Source organism: Brachyistius frenatus, unplaced genomic scaffold (assembly GCF_029030835.1).
Source record: "Brachyistius frenatus isolate BFR_SWC_R1_liver_20210118 unplaced genomic scaffold, ASM2903083v1 Contig_3, whole genome shotgun sequence".
In the NCBI taxonomy this organism is placed as follows: domain Eukaryota; kingdom Metazoa; phylum Chordata; class Actinopteri; family Embiotocidae; genus Brachyistius; species Brachyistius frenatus.
The window spans coordinates 2292062-2312106 of record NW_027210602.1 but is presented as its reverse complement, the minus strand read 5'-3'; the positions used below and the strand labels follow the sequence as shown (position 1 = coordinate 2312106).

Here is a 20045-nt window from a genome sequence, read left to right as displayed (position 1 = left end):
GTCATTAAGTAGAGGCCTGTGTTGGACAAACAAGACCAGGCAAGAGCTACATGATGCAGTATTGTCTCAGTGTTCTGTTTCCACAGTGAACTATATGTTACCTCTCCCCGCCTAGACACCCTGTTGCCGTTCCTGTACGACTGAATGAATGAAAGAGAAAGAGATATAAGATTCTTGATGGGTTTTTTTTTTTTCCTTCTCTGAGCATCGGAATGAAATCTGTGAATTCCTGTCAGAGGCGCACCAGAATGAAAAATGGTTTGAAAAGCGCGTCGCCTTTTTAAGCTGGGCTTTTTTTTTTATCAGTACTTGGAAGAAAAATAGTTATGCACTGCAGAGCTAGTCGAAAAGTATTCACTGCATGCCAGCAGAAAAGGACAGGTTTTATTTAGTTGCAGCAGCTGATATTTCTACCCATGACAAATACTGTAGGAGTCAGGAAACAAAATTATACAGCATTGTATCAAGATGTTTTTGCATGGCAATATTGTATTATTACAGAGAAGCCATAGATATATTTGATCAAATATATAAGTTTATTTATATATGTGGCAGGTTTTTATGACATTGTTGGTCAGTCTGCCTGCTAGAAAGTCCCATTTTGCTGCAGTAAAAATAAATTAGTTGAACAGACTGAAAACTTTGTCGGCATCAGACTTATCGACTAGAACAAGTATTCTTTTGGGAACCTGATTTGTAGTTTAAAAAAGTTAATACATCACATTGTATGGTCATATTTGTTATGGCAAAACTCAGCATATTGCAAAAAAAAGTCTGAAATTGCAATTATTCTGTATCGTGATAATATTGTATCGAGGTGATTCCCACCTGGTGGGCTTAGATGGTGTGGTTACAGTGTGAGTCGATGGGCAGTGGTTTTGTAATTTTGGACCATTATCATTACAGTACGTATTTAAAAAAAAAAAAATGAAGTATCCGCCATAAAAATAATAATCACCAGACACTGTTAAAACAAAGCCTATAGGTGCTGTGAAAAAAACACAACACAAACATGCAACATGCATGATGCAGGAAATCCATTTATAGAAACTGTCTACTCTTTACAATAACCAGTGAGGATGTGATCGCTGCCTGCAGTTGGAGTGGAGCGGAAGAGATTTGCTTTTGAAAAGATGATCCGGAGGTCGCAATATCAAACATCGGTAAATAAAGAACTACCAGTCAAGTAGTCGAAAAAAAAATACCTGAAACCTTTTTCATGTTAATTCAACTAAGTGGTTATTTTTCAGAGATCTTTGGCCTGCTGTCTTTAAAGTCACTCAGTCAGTGTTGGCAGCGGTCAGCTTGTGACTATTTCTCTTTTGTAGTTTGGAATTTTTGAGGCCGTTTAAAATGTCTTGTTTTGCACAAACATGTAACATGAAAAAAATATTTATTATATATTTCTTGCGTCACTGTCTAGTGTTGTGCCACAAGAGTGTAATTTCGCATCTATTAAGCATTGTTAGCAAATACACATGCCTTATTGGACGCTGTTTTTTAATTGAAATTTAGATTGAAATTTACCGAGAACAGCTTTGATGCTTCTGCACAGATGGAACAATGAGGTTGTTTTTTGTTTTTTTTAATTCCAGTCTGCATTCCTCGTTGTAACCAGAGTGTTTGACAGGCAACAGATAGGTCAAGATTTAGGGTCAAATCTGAACCTCTCAACTGGAGGCCGGCACGTCACAATGCCAGCCTTGTCTGCCCTGGAGAAAGACCTGCATTATAAGGTTGCATGTCAAGTCTGGGCGATGTCAAGGCCCCAGATCATTGATATGGGAACAGTTTGCTTTGGCAAACGGCGGTACAATTGTCTGAACTTTAGGATTGATAATCCTCAAATATCTGATTATCAAATCAATATAAATTAGAGATCAATGATAGAGCTTTTAAAACCATCCTTTATCAGGGCAGCGCAGTGCATATTTCCTTGTGTGGATACTCTTTTTTTAAAGTATCCCTGAGCAGAGGTTTTGCATTATGTTATCATTAATCAGCTCCTCTTTATTTATTCTAGTTTGTCTCACAGAACTCGACAAAGGTGTAAACGTAGCACAGAGAGGATGTACGTCAAAGGGGCACATGTTACTCCAGAGGCTTCATTTCAGTGAGGTCTGCAGATTACTTGCAACAATCCCAGATTGGTATGCTGTATTTTGTTATGTGAAGATGTTCTAGGCAAGACAAAAAAAAAAATCTTGCAGGAATTCCTGCGCACGAGTGCAATGATCGTTTTTTGGGTTGTTTTTTTTTGCATCGGCAATGTTGGCCGATCCATTTCAGCCTGCGCAGCCATTAAGATGCTCATCAGCTGTCTTCATTTTGGTGTAAATCTTTGTGTTCAGAGGGGGATCTTGACAGTTTTATCACAAATATGTTGCCTTGAATTTGCTGCAGTACACGGCTAAGTTGTCTACACTGTTTAAAAAAAGATTAAAATGCATATCTACCGCTCATTGTAAGTGGTAAGTAATTGATGTTATTTGATGCTTATTTTATAGCTCTGACATTACACCAATAGACCTAATCAAAATGTAAGCCTGAACTAAAACATCAGAACCTCACCGCTGTTGTGAGCCGAGACCGCCTTCCGTTTTAGACACTTTCCAGTAATGCATAGACTGTGTGTCCAATTGGCCTTATGGATTTTCATAATCGATAATTTCTACTTCTCCCAGTTCTTTTTTCAAACGCGGCAAAATTTGCAATTCAGATTTTAATATCGAATTGTTTCGCCGCGTGTGTGTTATGAGGCTCTGTGATCTCGGGGGAACCGAATGTGTTTGGCTCTCAGCAGCACGGCAGCATTTTTTTTTTAAATTTTTTCAAGTATTGTGCTGTATCAGAGGGTGGCGTGGTGATATATCATGTTTTCGTATTCTATTACATGTTCTCTTAAATCGTCACCATGTAGGTTTTTTTTTTGTTTGTTTCTTGATCGGCCACTGTAATAATAGTTCAATAGTAACGCTGAACTCTGCTGACCCAGTTCTCCTTATATACACAATGCACAGGCCTTTGTATGGATGAACTGCTCGGTTAGTTTACACTTGGCTGCTATATACGGACTGTTCTTCATAAATCTTAATTGCTAGCATGAATTTTGCTCCACCCAACATGTCACTTTTGGTGGTAAAAGAATTGTTGCTCGGCCACTTTAAAGAAGGAAATACATAAATCAAATCCCCGCAACTAACGTAAGATTGAGAAAGTACAGAATCTGAAATAACTGACTGAAGTTGCAGTTTTATACTTTTCTCTTTTTTTGTTAATTTTCTCAGCATGGTGGTATTAAAAAAAAAAATAAAAAAAAGATGTAAAGAGCTGTGCAGCAGCGATCTACTCTGTCTTCACACTGATGATTTTCAGTAAGGGTGTGTGCTCTTCAGCTGAATTGATTATAGAGAAGAACCCAGCAGTAAAACCACCTTTATTCACAGAGAAAAGGATGTATACGCAATTCACCACAGTTCAACAGTTCCGAGGGTTGTATTTTCTGCACCTCTAATTTAGCCTGTCTGAACCTCATATTTCCTCTTTTTATAATTTAACTTGAAGTAAATGTGAGGACAATCAGGTCCATCCTGACTCACTGTCTCCGAAGCCTCGGTCAATAACTCGACATGTTTTGCTCAGGGCTCTATTTTCATTGTTCTGTCAGCTGTTGTGTTTCTGTGGACGTTTAGATGTGTCGTTGGAAATCATTTTAGTTCGATATCCCAGAATATTTTCTTGCTCTTTGTCTAAAAAAAAAAAAAAAAAACACCAACACGCTTCGGAAGCATCACAAAGGGTAAAATTTCTGCAGGACGGATTTAATTTTTTTTTTCTTTCAAATTCTGTCATCAAATCAATGGCATACTTCAAAAGAAAAAAAATGATCACATTGGATGGGGGTTGAAATCAAACAAAAAATATATATTTTTATTCACTTCTGCTTGTAATGAGTCAGCAGTGCGGTCAAAAAAACAAAATATTGTCACGTGATGACTCACCAAAATCTCCATGTAACTTCTGAAGTGTAAAAGGTCGCCGTTTGAACCAAATAAAAAGGAGAAAAGCAGCAGATTAATGTGCTTTTTTGTGTGTGCATATAATATGGATAGTTTACTCTTCCTTCTGTTCTATTTATATTTAGTATACCGTCTTATTTAGCAGAAATGTAAATAATACAAGTTGTGACAGTTATATGTTGTTGTTGTTGTTTTTTTTAATCCCGTTTATATGTCTCTCTCTTTCTCCTCTCCAGGGCGTACTCCCTAGTTGACTCCAGCCAGGTGTCCACCTTCCTCATCTCCATTCTTCTCATCGTTTACGGCAGCTTCAGGTGAGTGTCAGTAAATGAGTTATTATTTTAGCTGTCAAGAACAAAGTGGACAAAGACTTACAGGGCGCTCTTCTTTTTTTTTTCCTCACAAAACCTATAGCCTAAATATAATTTCATAAATTATAGTATACAGTAGTTTTACTCCCACACATAACAAAAACACGTGTTTGTCCTGCTCTGGAGGCAATTTTTCTCCTTTTGTGAGCATCTCGGTTCCGGGTTTCAAGAAATTTAAGTACGGAAAGATACGATTTTTGATTGGTGAATCATGGTAAATTATACGGCTGGGCATCTTAAATACTTTTATAGCATCAGTCAAAGTGCTTTCAAATATCTAGTATTGGGAAAAATGCCTGCGGTGCCGTACCAAATTTTGATACCTAGGTTTTGTTTAAACGCATACCTTTTCCTCCCTTGTAAATCTCATCAACGTCAGTGAGCTAATACACCGTTATCCAAACATCGCTAGCATCTACTGATAGTCGGCGTGAGGCGTATGGGGGACATCTGTAAATTGTAGCTATAGAAAATAACCGTTAAACTGCTTGAAAACTAAATATTTCTACCGTTACGTGCATGCAATGTTAGGTTTTTTTTCTCCATTTATTTATTAATTTTTATTTTATTTTTTTTCAAAATTGGTATCATAAAATGTATCGTTTAGGAACCAGTGTTAAAGTCAAGGCATCGGCACTGGAATCAAAACCTTTTGAATGTTACCAAGCCAGAGTAAATATGTAGTGGATATATGGACTCGTTTTTCAAGGTGCAGTCTGGTAGAAATGTGCATCTGCTTAAAGTGAGTGAAAATCACTTGTTGTATCACGGTTTTGGTGCATTATGTGCACTGAAAAAAACTCTACAGTCCTGCACCTAATGGTGTTTTGATTGATTTAGTTGTATTACAGTATCACCAAAACACATTTTGTTTGAGAGGAGCCTTATTAGCGGGTAAATGGCTTCACTGACTTTGATTCTCAGACTGAGCTGATAGGCCGGTTATATTTTGCTCCTGTTATTATATGAAATTGCAGAATCAATCAGGCAACCGTCACTCTGACACGCATGACTACGTGGGCTATTGATGCATACTGTTTCATCTACCATCCAAATATGAAGAGATAAAAAAAAACAATGCTGATGTCTACAGGCTGGACAAAAATTGGCTGGGGGACATTATAGTCATCAGTGGATGATAGTTGTTGTTTGGAAGTCACAGCTTATCAGATCAAGTTGCACTGAGGTCATTCTGGCCTGAGCATGTTGTTGTCAGGAGACAAAATCACTTGGAGACCCTTTTTAGTTTGTGCATACAAAACAACAGAAAATATTGTAAAGTTTGTACCCTTTGCATGGATTCTTGGAGTTTTATGGAACACGGTGAAACAGACGTAGTGAATAAATCATGACCCGACCGTCACTGAAGCTTCCGCTGAAGAGAGGAAAAATAGCGACAGCAGAAATTTGTTGTGTGTTTATACCTACATTTTTAACTGTATTTATTTTTAAGCAAATACCATTTTTACGACAAATGTGTGATAGTGATCAGGATTGTGAAAGTGAAACACAAATTTTGTACTAGTGAGACATTTCTTCAGGTTTCAGTATTGAGCCTCAGTTTTCAGTTCTCAGACCACCTTCTCTTTCTGTAAAGTTTAGTCATTCATCGATTACCCGTTTCTTGGTTATTTCATATCTGAATTTCACGTTGCTGCAAACTCATTTAACTACATTAGCCATGTTTATAATGAGCCAATATTCCAATTAAATGCAATTTAATAGTTCAAATAGAATACAAATAATCCATACAAACGCAGATATTTAATCAGAATATACAGGCCCAAATCCAATTGAATCAATTGGTTGCTTTTGACACTTCCTGGCGGTATTAGTAGTGTTTCTCCCTCAAAAAATGGCGACCTCCAAACTGAACTGAACCACAGATTTGTTTGTTTTTGATACAAACGCTTTAAATACAGAATGTTTGAAGCCTTGCATGCGTTGTTAGCAAAAATTTTACTTGATTAAGAACAACACAGTAATAACTGAACAGACGACAGATATCAGTCTTTTTTTTTTTGTCTTGGCCACTTTCTTCCACAAAGCCCCGCCCTACTCAGGCTCTGATTGGCTTGTACTCATTATCTTCGTCGTTAGGTTGGCGAGAAGGTTATTGTAAGAATATCAGGACCAGAGGCGGACGAGGGGTGGGTCTTTGCTTATTGCAGGGGTAAAAGTAATAAGACAATAAAATGCCCCGATTCATCACTTTTGCGCATGTCACACAGCTGTTCAGATTACGTTCATCGTAGATCGCATACCGTGTCAACAGTTCACCCAAAACCTTCAGTCAGAAAAAACAAAGTGAAGATGGGATTGCAGCTAAAGAAGTCATCTTAAAAGAAAGGGAGAGATTTAAGATAAAATAGTCATCTTCTTATGACAGAAATATGTACGTGCTTAAGAGCTATCACTTCAAATTCACTGTATAATTCGGCTGTGTTTTTTGTTTTTTTGTAGTCTTCTACACAGATCGTACCAGTGCACATGCTTGTGAGGACCTGATTAGTGATGCGTAAATCACACAATCTCCCCTCTTTCTTTCCCTTCCTCCTGCAGGTCATTAAACATGGATTGTGAGAACCAGGAGAAGGATAAAGATGGAAACCCTACAGCGGCATCTTTCAATAACAGCAACACAAACAACAGTAAGTGTTGTAAATATGTTGAAGCCTGAAATATATGCGTTTTCTTGGATTTACGAGTAATTACCAATGATTGATTAGCGTCTCTGCTTCTGCCCCTGTTCTTGAAGTCATGTCATTTTTATATTCATTTGTGTGCTCGTTTTGTGTGTTTTGAAGCCTCCTGATATTTATGCTTGAATTGTTTTTCAGGCATTCAGACTATAGACTCCACACAGGCCCTGTTTCTGCCCATAGGAGCCTCTGTGTCTCTGCTAGTCATGTTCTTCTTCTTTGACTCGGTACAGGTGGTCTTCACCATCTGCACTGCAGGTAACTGCCGCTCCCGAGCGCAACACAAAACCTCTACCGCTGTAGAATCACTACAAAGCTCTCGCATTTCTGTTCAGTAGTTACACAGGGGAAGACCACTTTACTGCGGTGATTATTGAAACTGAAGACCATTAGCTGCCCCATTTAACTGACAGAAAGGACTGGAACAAGCAATCTAGGTGTATTAGGGTTTGTGTCTCACTGCGGCGCTTTGTTTTTCTCCCCAGTTCTTGCGACAATTGCATTTGCATTCCTCTTGTTGCCAATGTGCCAGTATCTGACCAGACCCTGCTCCCCAACGAACAAGTAAGGAAATCATGTGGATTCTTTGTGTCTATAAATGTTGCTCAAACTGCTCCATGCCGTTTCGGCGTGCCTTTGTGTATTCACAAAGGATCGTCCTCTCGGTTGTGGAGCAATAGCCCAGTCTCAGTAAAACGCTCTATATTATAGTGTAAGAATATGAAACTGAAACGAGGAGCGAGGCCTAATACAACTGGCAGTAAGTGGGACATTTATTTTGTTGCTTGGGTGAACTAACCCTTTAACATTTCTCTTATACCCTATAAAAACAAACGTTCAACATAGCCTCTAGGTTCAGGGATGTGGAAGAATCCACTGTTCCAGCAGCAATATTGAAGTACAAGAAATGACCAACAACAGAACCCACCTACTCAATAACCAACAAGAATACCAGCTCTCTACTTAGAGGCTCAGGCCCTCTTATCAAGTTTCACTAAACCTTTGACTGCTTTAGAGAGCCAATGATAACCTCATACCACAAATCCTTCTCTGCTCGGTGTATCTAGACCAGTGGTGGGGCGAGTTTCTCTTTGATAATGGCCATCAGTGTAGAGGTTTTGAGATCCGACAAGAGACGAGTTGTCAGCAAAAAGCAGGCAGGTGGTTTATATTAGACGGACACACAAGTACTGGTAGCGAGAGAGAGAGAGAGAGAGAGAGCGAAGACAACCCCTCACATGGTGGAGTACCGTCATGATATAATTAGAGCCTACACTCTTTTTTTTTGTTTTTTGTTTTGCTACGATTACACCGTACAAATGTGATCACAGATCGTTCCCTTTATATTCCAGCTGGGAACCGAACGCGTGAAAAATTGTTGGCGGTAGTCTTTGAGCTCAGAGAAGAGATTCTGATGTTTTAGGAGGAGTGCATGTATGAAGTCGCAAGCAAGTTAAGTGATGAATACGTTTTGATGAAACTTGTCTTGGCGCAGCGATTATATTTGGAAAGCTTTTTTTTTTTTTTTCTCTATTATTGAAAAAGGTATTGATGGAGCAGTCTAGTTAACGAATATCACAAAAAGAGGTTCGTTGAAGTGAAAGTTGCTTTTTGCACATTGGCACAACATAAATTACTGAGAATAAAGGAATGTTTATGATCTGACATTATTTGAATAAATGTCAAACTGCCCATTTCATGACCATTTTGTTGGCGCGAGCGGGGTATTACATTTTTTTTATTTATTTATTTTTTTTAAAAAGGGAATGACAGAAAAAGTTTAAGAACCACTGATCTAGATGCGCTGCCATGTACATATTCTGTACGGGCTATATTTACCCATTAATAAGTTTCGGGCTAAAAAAAAAAAAAATCGCCAAAATGTTTGTGCAGTAACACGGAGTGCCTTAATGCACGGTTAAAAACGTCAAATAAATACAGGATGTGCTGATTTAAAAAAAATAATGTTTTGCCGTCAATGTCAATCCATTTTGCCAGATAATACAGCCGCACAGTGATCATCTCAAGGTCATTCAACTTATTAAAAGCAATCCAATGCATATGCTTGACAGCTGAATAGTTCGGTAGTGCATTAAGCAGTCCCTCCAGATAATCACGACCTCGCAGTCGCAATATCCAACGCAAACACCGCAATATTTGCGAGAATACTTGCCATTTTATTTAAATTCCCGCGGTTTTGGGGCAAAGAATTTCGTCAACAGAAGCTGCGATGAAAGTATTACGACATATAGTAAGTCTTTTCAAAACAAAACTCGTTTTATTAACACAAATTACTCCTCATTTACAATCAGGACGGTTCTCCTGCTTTTATCTCCTCAAACAAAACAAGCTCAAACAAAACAAACAAGTGGAAAAACCGGAAGTGGCGGGGTTGGCGGAAAATGTGGCCTTCACAATAAAATCTTCGAATGAAATGCTTATTGTCAATGGAAGTAATTACATAATACTGTATGCTACAGAAGATGTATACACACTTTGAGGTTGTAAGAGACTGCACTTTTTATTTGTGTGCATACCGTAGTGTTGAATTAACATGAATTAAACAGCATCTAACGCTCTTATTTTGACAACTGATGTAGTCTTTGTATTCTATGTCACAGACTGTCTGTTCTGTAAAGCTGCCTCACTTTTAGGCTTTTAGGAGTTTTGTTTTGTAACTTTTAGCCCAATGGTTCTCTAAGTTCAATAAATAAATTAAAAAAACACATTAGAACTGAAATATTTCTGTGATGTGCAGCATGATTATTATCACAGGAAGTGATTACTTTATCAGGTGCTGCTTAAAAGAAAATCACATTTTTCTTTCTCGACTTGCAATTTTTTTCTAATTCCGGCAATTTTATGCAAAAAAAACTCACTTAAGGCGCTGCGAATTACATCGCATTTTTTGAGAAAATCGGTCGCAACAATCACAAAAAAACTCTTTTTTTTTTTCAATATTTCAAAGTTAACAAACAAAAATAGTATATTTCAATCACAAGTCCCCTTTTCGTATCTCTGTTTTTCATTTGGTCATCAGTTGTTTTGTTTTTTTGTCAATTTCTCCCCTTTCTTTTACCGCAGCAGTTCTGTTGTTTTGAGGAGTTGGTGTCTCCTTTAATAAGAATCACAATTACACTTTATCACAGCTATCAAGAGCAGACTCACCGTATTTCACCCGACTGTTTATTTCTTTTGATGCCGTGTCAAATTAGTTGTATTGAACGCAGATGTGCTGGTACCGTATCGCAAAATGCTCACACTGCAAGACATTACAGGCTTGCTTGCTTTTTATTTTGGACTTGATAATAATGATCAAACAAATAATGTCACACTGCACACATTTTAGTTGCCACAAGCAGGAGTACGCTTCTGTATCCTGCCACCAACTGGGATCTGTATTTATGATTCTTGAACGGAAGTTGACTCGAAACAAAGGATCAGACCTAAAAATAGCTCCGTATAGCCAATACGGATGAGTTTAAAAAAAAAAAATGACTTGATCGGCCCTGATCCCATTCTTTGAGATGGGCTCGGGACAACTCTAAAAATACAAGTCTGACAAAAGACCCTTTTTGATAGGGTTACAAACCTAATGGAATAAAAAAGACTGACTTATCTTTTATTACGGGCATACACACTTGTCAAACCGCCGCTGATGCTCATCACGAGTCAATCCAAATTCTATTCTATGAAACCCAATTGTTTGACTTACTTCATCATAAACCTGTTCACGAGTGATTGAATCAGATCTATTTACTAATATTACGCATCGAGGGAAACGTGTGTCCTTCATAATAAAAGCACAGCGGCAGAAGTTCTGTTGAATTCAAAATATAGGTGTGACTTCTTTTTTGTCTCTTTCCCACGCACACCTTCGCGACGCACTTGGCGACCCATTTTCGTGTCGTAGTACATCAGCTGAGCGGCACCGATTGACCTAACGATTTTCCCCTAAACGACATGTGAATGAATGTTTTCTTTTCAATTTTTCTTTTTTTTTTTTTTTTTATGAATTACAATCGGGACAAATGTTTTATCATGTTTACAGGCTCTCATTCCCTCCACTCCTTCACCCAAACATCAGTACTCTCTCACCTGTAGTTGTTCTTTTTACATGGCTGAGTATGCCCTGACTGAAACGGAACGTTTGCGTGAACCGTATTTTCTCATAAACAGTTCTGTGTGATTTTAATGCATCTCTTCTACTTTTTTTTTTTTTTTTTCTCCTCGAATTGCAGGATTTCGTTCGGTTGCTGTGGGCGCTTCACTCTGGCTGAGCTCCTCTCCTTCTCCCTCTCTGTTATGTTGGTGCTCATCTGGGTGCTGACTGGACACTGGCTTCTCATGGACGGTGCGTCGCTCTTGCCATGTTTTCAGTGTTGTCTGCAGAAAGCTTTCCTCTCGCCAGAATTAGGCGCATATCGCCCAACTTGTTTCAGGGCTCGTAGAGGACGGTCTTGCACGAGAACTCGTTTCTCTGAACTGCAGTGCCAGTGCGTGAACCGCATTCATGACATCGTACATTAGGCGTTACGCAGCAGTGAACGGCGATGTGCTGTAATGAAATATCGGCACAGGATGGTCTCTTGATATTCAAAGTAGCCAATTGTCAGAAGTGAAATTGAAATATGTGAGGAGAGGTTGTGTCAGAATGGCTGTAATGCGAGCAGGAAAAAATAGATGAAACCATCCTAATCTTTAATAAAGGCAATTTTCAATAACTTCCTTCTGGGAAGGAAGGAACTCTGCATGACTCGTACGGCGTGAAGAGTTTTGTAACATTATTTCCTGGCTCTTCCAGCGGTGCGCTGCATTCTGACACGGCAAGTTATGCACGCAGTTATGTTTCGTCAACTGCTCCAGAAAACATAAGCACTTAGGTCCGAGAATCAATTTTGAAATAACAACTGATTTTGAATTGGAAAAACGATCCAGAGAATCTGAATGACGTCATGAAATAATTCACGTTTCTTTAAATAACTTGCTGAAATCGGTTCCCATGTTGCCGTTTCACCTCATTTCTGCTCAGATGGGGAATTGTACTTTTAACTGGTGTGCGTTTTCCTTCCCTGCAGCTTTAGCCATGGGCTTGTGTGTCGCCATGATAGCCTTCGTGCGGCTCCCCAGTCTGAAGGTGTCTTGCCTGCTGCTGTCAGGACTGCTCATTTATGATGTGTTCTGGGTAAGAAATGCTCCCCCACCCCCCACCCCCCACCCCCCCAAACTTCAGCTGCATCACAGCTGACACACATAAAAAAAAACCATTTTTAAAGTCTTTATTAATAGATTACATTTAATAATAAAGATTTGGTTTCAGAAAACCCTTTTTGTTTTGAACACTCCTGAGCAGGTACCTGCTACTGCTGAGGAAATAACCCTTTTTACATTTCCCATTTAACAGCAGCCAGTTTAAAAGAAACTGAGTAGTTAGCATTGACATCAGTAATGCCACCACAGATGAGCATATAAACGGAAACTACCAGCAAAAACTCAACCCCTTAACACAAAATGCAGCATTAGCAAGTCACATCCCAAAAAGGGCAGCAGCTGTCTCTTTGAGCCAAAACTAGGATGAAGATCACCGTTTCATTTGAGAAACTAAAAGCATTTAAGTCCGGTGATCATTTTCTGGCACCGGTTGATCAGTTCATTTGAAGCGGTCGCTAGTTTGGATCATCCTTCGCACCGAGCACACGAAAACAATAAACAGCTGAAGTTTCACCAAAGTAAAGGAGAGTCAGTAACTCATTAATGATTGTTTTGATTAAAGCCAAAGTGATATATTGGTTGGCCAGTTTATTGGCTGATATCGGCCAATCACAGATATAGTGAAATGTTGGTGTATATGTTGTCCGATTATATATATATATATATATATATATATAGCTCCCTTTTTACAGAAAATGCCAAATATAATTAATAAATTGTTCCATATGCATTTTTTTTTTACATTTGCAATTGTAGTTATTCATAATTATAACGATCCCAGTGACGTTTTCTGTTTTAAGAACATAATACGTTTTATATTTTAGAGTTCATGACAGTTGGTCACACAAAATCACTTTGGACTCCACCGAAGTGAGGTGAGCGTTTGTGTTCACGCCTGCGCTCTCTCCTCCCTCCCTCCAGGTGTTTTTCTCAGCCTACATCTTCAACAGTAATGTGATGGTTAAAGTCGCCACCCAACCTGCTGAAAATCCCATAGACGTTCTGTCCAGGAAGCTCCACCTGGGTCCGGGGATGGGCCGTGACGTACCCCGCCTCTCCTTACCCGGCAAACTGGTGTTTCCCAGGTGATTTTTTTTTTTTTCCCCCCTCCGCTCCGTCACCTTTACCCATCCATCTCTGGGTTTCTGACATAGTTGTTTGCCAAATGCTATTGGCCCTCGAAAAGGCACCGCTCCATCCCGTGTTTAAGGCCTCTCAGCGGATGAACCCGACAGACGTTTGCGACTTTTCGTTCAGCGCCGCCAGCAGGTCAAACTTTCCACTTGACCAACACTTTCTTTATCTGAGGAACCCTCGATAAGTAACTGCTGTCCTTTTGAGTTTAAACGTAGTTCGGTAAATGTTACACGCTAGACATCAACAACCTCCGGCTGCCAATAGAGTTGAAACTGTACATGGATTAATCAACAGAGATCAATTACTTACTTTTTGGCAACAACAAAAAAATGCTAGAAATATCCTTGTCCCAGCATCTCAGTGTGCATTTGTGGGTTATTTGTCTATTTTTTTTATATCTATTTATATTATATATTTTAGGGTTTCATGCTGCCAGACAAAGCAAGATATTTGAAGATGTCATTTTGTGCATTCGGAAGCCGTGAAGGTTGTTTTTTTTTTCCCCCAGAGTCTTTTGACCAAATGATTACTTGAGAAAAATATTTTTGTACTTGTAAATTTCTATTAAAAGTAAGAATGTCAGTGGCGGTGCAGCTGTGCCGGAAGCTAACGTTGAAATACCCGTTACTGAAGCCGACGCTCTGCAGCTATATTTACCGCACGAGCAGGGTTTCCCTGCACTCTGCGGGTTTTACCGTTTCATCTCCGTTTCGCTTTTGTCTCGTCTTTTATTGTCTTTTAAGTTTCTTTCGTCTTGCTCCGCGAAGCACTTTGGGATTGCGCTGTCGCGCGGAAGGCGCGGTATAAATACATCCGAGTCGAGTCGACTCGTTTCGGAGTGAAAAATCCCAGATGTTCTGAAATGCTCTGACGTGCGTCGTAACCACTGTGCAGCTGCAGCCGCCCTCTGACGTTTTGTCTCTTCTCGCGCCTCAAACCTGGTTTCCGCCCCCCCCTTTTCTTTTTTTTTTGCGTCTGTGCAGTTCCACAGGAAGTCACTTCTCCATGCTGGGAATAGGAGACATCGTGATGCCGGGGCTGCTGTTGTGCTTCGTCCTGCGCTATGATAACTACAAGAAGCAAGCGAGCGGGGAAGTCCCGGGGCCCGGTAACGTGTCCGGACGCATGCAGCGCGTCTCCTATTTCCACTGCACTCTCATCGGATACTTTGTGGGTAAGCGATCGATCGATGGATGAACGGATGGATGCGAAAGGTCGAGGTTTCGTCGGTTTCATTGTTTCGGTGGTGGATGTTTTCAAAGATGTCAACTTGACGTTCCCGTTTCGTCGGACGAGTGTTTTGAACCAGCCGGTGCGTTTCTTCCAGGCCTGCTGACTGCCACGGTGGCCTCCAGGATCCATCGTGCTGCTCAGCCCGCTCTGCTCTACCTGGTGCCCTTCACCCTGCTGCCTCTGCTCACTATGGCCTACCTGAAGGTACACCGACGGCCCGAGACCCGACTCTTTTATTTGCAGGAGATCAAAGTACAGCTCGGACGGTTTCGCTACATTCAGCAGAAAACTGAGCTCTTGTAAATGCAAAAAGGACAACTTAACAGTTGTTGTTTTTTTGACTACAGAAAGAGGAAGTTTGGTTTTGTGTACGACGGCACCGCTGATCTGAAATTTCGCAATTAACTCGGTTTCTATGCTTTGCAAAAATAGATGTACATTTGAATTGATTCCCTGAGCTCCACACCTTCATGATCAAACAACTGGGTTTTTTAGTTGTTGTTTTTTTTTTTTTTTTTTTAGATGAATTTGTGTTATTGTATCTTCTGATACAACATATTGTCAGAAGTTCTAATACTTTACTCATAAGTATTAGAACTTCTGACTAAAGTATCTGCTGAAAGAGAACAGTGTCCCGATTCGGAAGTATAATTTCACCAGGTCATCCACGCGAGGTATTTATTATGAAAAATGGCGCTCAAAAGTTCAACTTTAATCTTGAAATGTTGACTTAATTCTCAACATTTAGAGTTCCTTCTCGAAATGGTGTTTTAACTTTATTCTCAACATGTAACTTTATGTTGTATTCTCGACATTTCAACTTTATCTCGACATGTCAACTTCATTCCTGACCTGTTGCATGTTTCCTCAGCAAAAATGTGGCTCAACCTAAAAAAAATGTAAATAATGTATAATCATTTGAAATCTTGAATTACCTAACATTGACTAATAAATGATCCGATTAATGACTACGCGCGCAATTTTAGATGGCTAAAGTCGAATGAAAGACGGCGCGCGTCTTTTCCTAGATGACCCGGTCGGGGACTATGTTTCCAGAAACATTTGACTCAAGATCCAATTCAACACTTTTGCATCTAAAACCGGTGTTTGTGGCCCGCAGGGGGATTTGCGGCGCATGTGGTCCGAGCCTTTCCACACCAAGGCCAGCAGCTCTCGCTTCCTGGAGGTATGATGCACCCGGGGATCAACGACCAGCGCGGGATGACTGCGGATCTTTTCCCTTAAATAGAGGGAAGGAGAGAGGGCGCACTCACAGTGAGGCCATGTCGTCATCACTTGTTCATGCTTTTCCACCAATCTTCTGTGAAAACCTTCAGAAGGGACACCAGTGTGTGGATCACGACGCCCCAAACACGACTCATCTTTGGTCCCGACATCCTCCCCATTTCATCTCCGCTTCCTCTTTGCTGTTTATTTCCTCTTCATTATGGCACATCCTGCCTGTGCTGTTTCTGTTCTCCTTCCTCCTCCTCCTCCTCATCCCCCCCCCCCCCCTCCTCTCTTTTTTTTTTTTTTTCCTTTTCCCGCCACTTCTCTAGTTGGTCTCATTTGCCACTCGCCTCACACATGGCCCGTCCCATTTGTCAGGCCTCTTCTCTCTCTCTCTGCGTTTCCCTTCTCTTTCTGCGTCTTTTATTTTTCCTCTGCATCTCTTGTTTCTCTCCGACTCGGATGAACTCGAGGGCCGGCCCCCCCTCCCCCTTTTTGTGGACTTACGGTTGTGAGACATGGCTGGGGTTTATATATATTTTTTTAGCATTGTCGTGGTCATTATTATTATTATTATTATTATTATTATTATTATTATTATTATTATTATTATTACTATTCTGCAACGATTCAAACAAATGGAGAAGAGGTGGAGTGTTGCGGCGGCACGGGACAGTGCCCAGGAGCAGCGACACAGTAAAGGAGAAGAGTCTTCCCCCTCACCCCTCCCCTCCCCCTCCCCCTCCCGTCTTTCATCTTCGCTTTCTTCATCTGTCCCGTCATCCCTCCACGATGGCTTCTCCCGAGCGCTCCTGTCTCTGACACTCCCTTGCGAGCCCCACCCTCCTCCTCCTCCTCCTCCTCCTCCTCCTCTGTTCATCTGCTGTCCGTCATCCCCCACCCTCACAGATAACTATGTATTTTATTTAGAAAAAGTTTTATTCTTGGCATATACAGAAATGATGCATTATAAATTGTTAAGCTGCCCCCAGCGTCGGAGGGGCCGCTTCTATTTGTATATATGTGTACACATGTATTTGCGGTATCTTGAGTTTTGTATTTGTGTTGGGGAGCATGTCGAATAGGGCGGGAAACTGACACCAGCCAAACGGCCGGATTTTGGTGAATTGTGGCTGCCGGTTATGTCGAGCTGACTGGTGAGCAGCGTCCTTCATTCGGAGGCTGTTTTCTGAAGCGTGTCGGCTCGCGAGATTAAAACATAACTGATGGAATTTTTTTTTAATTTTTTTTTTGAAAAAAAAAACAAAAAAACATCTGCATTGGTTGCTGGTCAATGAAAAAGTTAGTTTCCTGCTCTAGCGTGTGCGTGTGCGTGCGTGTGTGTGTGTGTGTGTGTGCGTGCGTGCGTGCGTGCGCATGTGAGCGAGTGAGCCCGTGAGCGAAAGGCTGTTTTACCTGGTTTTATTTTGAAATCATGAAACTGTTTAAAAACGGTTACAATAGTCAGGTTTGCATTGAGCTGGGCGTGTCGCATCGAAGACACATGACAGGTCAAATGGAAACGGTTTGTGTTTAACTTGTACAAATTACCAGAAAACTCAACAGGGGTCAGTTTTAATTTTTATCGGTCTCTCTGCAGACGGGTGGAAATGTAAACAGTGTTTTTTTTTTTTTTTTTTTTTTTTTTTTTTCTCCTTCTTTCAAATAAATGAATGTTGAATTAATTTTAAGGTTTGCTATGTTACTTTTATCATGAAACCACATCGTACATCATGCTGGGTTTTGTACTGAAATTCTCTTGTGCGCGTCCTAAATTTTGACACCTATTTATGGCACACGGAAACCCCAAAAGTGACTTATTTTAGCTTTTACCAGTCTGTAAGTGTCCGAGCATGATGACATCAGATGAGTTTTTGTTTTTTTTGACTAAAGACAAGTCGACGGAAGCGAACGACACGTCTCATCTGAACTTTGTAAATGTCAGTGTTTCACCTCAGTCGATGAAGACCTGACTATTGTGAAAGATGAGGGTCGGTGGGGCGTGAAGACACAACTTGTGGTTAGATTGATGTGTAGCTACAGAGAAAGGCTCTTTTTTTGGGGGGGGGAAGGGGGGGGAATGTGCGTGTCTGTACCTAAACAAATGACATCACAAAATCTGTTTGGACCTGCAGAGGGGAGTTATGAATCGGTCATAACTCTGAAATCACAAATGGAAATTAGGACTGAAACCTAACCCACAGGATTATTTTTTTTTTTTTTTTTTACTGTCACCGTTTGGTACCTGGCAGTCATTTATTTGTGTCTTTCCACTGTTTTGTGGTGCTTGTCGGTTAATATCTAATGTATACTGGAAAACGTGCGAGTGAGCGCACGGCAGGAATTTTGAGACGAAAGGACGACGCGGTTTGCTGTTTTTCTTTCTGTTTTTTTACTTTTTTATGCTATCTGGCCGTGCATGTTAAGTGTACAGTGTATCATTTCTCAGACTGCATTAACAGGGCTACTGCAGTTTTGAGCTCTGCTGGCCAAACGCGGAGGCATTGGACCTATGAGCTCGGCGTCAGCGGGCAGGACAAAGGCTGCCGGTCAGAAAGACTGCGACTGCTCAGCTCTGACTGAATCACAAAGGCTGAAAATTCAGACCTGGACGCCGTCAAGGTTTGGGACGTCCGAGGTGCCACTCAGTGCAGTCGTCTAAACTCTTGACGTCACGGAACTACAAACCCCCTTTCACCTCTTCATGGACATGTCAGGAAAATATATAGATTTATATACATATATACTGTGTGTGTGTATATATATATATATATATATATATATATATATATATACCGTATGTGTGTATATATACATATATAAATAACTGATGACGATCATGGTGATAACAAAAAAAAGTTTCTTTTTTTATAGAACATTTTGTTTTTAGCCCCTCGTTTCTTTAGTGCTTTAGTTTTTTTTTTTTTTTTTTTTTTCATTTTTCGGTCCACCTCTTCTCCCCTCCAGCAGAGGACTCCTACTCTACTGGTGCATTGATATTACGGCTGAATGGATTCTGTATAGAAAAATGGTGAATAAAATAAATTAAGAACTGTGTAGTGAAACATGAATCCTGAAGCGCTTGATCTAAAAACACTTTGTCTCCTTTTAACCCCCTCCTCCTCCTCATTCAGGATTCTGCTGTAAATAAACATGACTCTTAACTGTAACTGCGGTCTATATCTGTTTCTTTGGCTCGCCTGTTTATTGACGTCATGAGGTTCCTTCATCATATGTCATGTGGCATCGTGTTTTTCTTGTTCACAAGAGAACATTTTAGAGGTGCTGCTGGATCGGTATTTGCAGCAGCATCATTAAAGCCAGAACTTGCAGAACTTTTAAACAAACTTTTTTTTTCACTTCGTCATTATGGGGTATTGTGTGTAGAATTTGGAGGGAAAAAAATATGAATTTAAGCCATTTGGGAATAAGGCTGTAACATAAAATGTGGAAAAAGTGAAGCGCTGTGAATACTTTTTGGATGCACTGTAGATATATATATACATGATCACAGTGGGGGCAAATGTGATTTCGACCCTTGTCATTAAACATTTCAAAACACTTTGTCTCCTTTTAACCCCACCTAGATATGTATGTATATATATATATATATATTTCTTACTATGGTATGTTATCCAAAATATCATAAAAATGTCATACTTTAGCATTTGGTCCAAAATTGCATAAATATGTCATACTAAAGCATGTCGTCCAAAATAAAAAGTCAGATTTTTTGTCAAAAATGCCGTAAAAATGTCATACTTTAGTATGTCGTTCAAAATATTATAAAAAATATCATACTTTGGCATGTTCAAAACTAAATTAAAATGTGAGGGTATAGCGTGTCATCCAAAATCTTGTTTTTATTATTTCATAATTATTTCATTATTGCATGTCGTTCAAAATGAAATTAAAAAAAATAGCAGAGATGCAATCCGGAGACCCCCAAACCTGACTTTCTCCTCCCCCCCGGCTGCACCTGTCCTTGAAGGTCACAAACAGGACAAAGGTGACAAAGGACAGTCCTGGCGGAGGCCAACACCCACCGGAAACGAGTCTGATTTATTGCAGAGAATACGAACACAGCTCCTACTGCGGTTGTACAGAGACAACGGGTCCGGCACCCCGTACTCCCGCAGCAC

The 20045-nt window shown here is 40.1% G+C and overlaps 1 protein-coding gene across 1 annotated transcript in view; it reads left to right on the top strand.

Annotated features, from left to right (window-relative positions):
* Positions 1–19073, top strand: part of sppl3 (signal peptide peptidase 3) — a 28114-nt gene extending 9041 nt beyond the window's left edge. The window contains exons 2-11 of the mRNA XM_069702895.1: positions 4256–4333; positions 6953–7041; positions 7231–7350; positions 7578–7656; positions 11334–11446; positions 12171–12277; positions 13225–13388; positions 14424–14614; positions 14768–14877; positions 15794–19073. Coding sequence (XP_069558996.1) covers positions 4256–4333; positions 6953–7041; positions 7231–7350; positions 7578–7656; positions 11334–11446; positions 12171–12277; positions 13225–13388; positions 14424–14614; positions 14768–14877; positions 15794–15865 — 1123 coding nt within the window. The 3' untranslated portion in view covers positions 15866–19073. The remainder of the gene's footprint in view (positions 1–4255; positions 4334–6952; positions 7042–7230; positions 7351–7577; positions 7657–11333; positions 11447–12170; positions 12278–13224; positions 13389–14423; positions 14615–14767; positions 14878–15793) is intronic.
* The last annotated feature ends 972 nt before the right edge of the window (positions 19074–20045 follow it).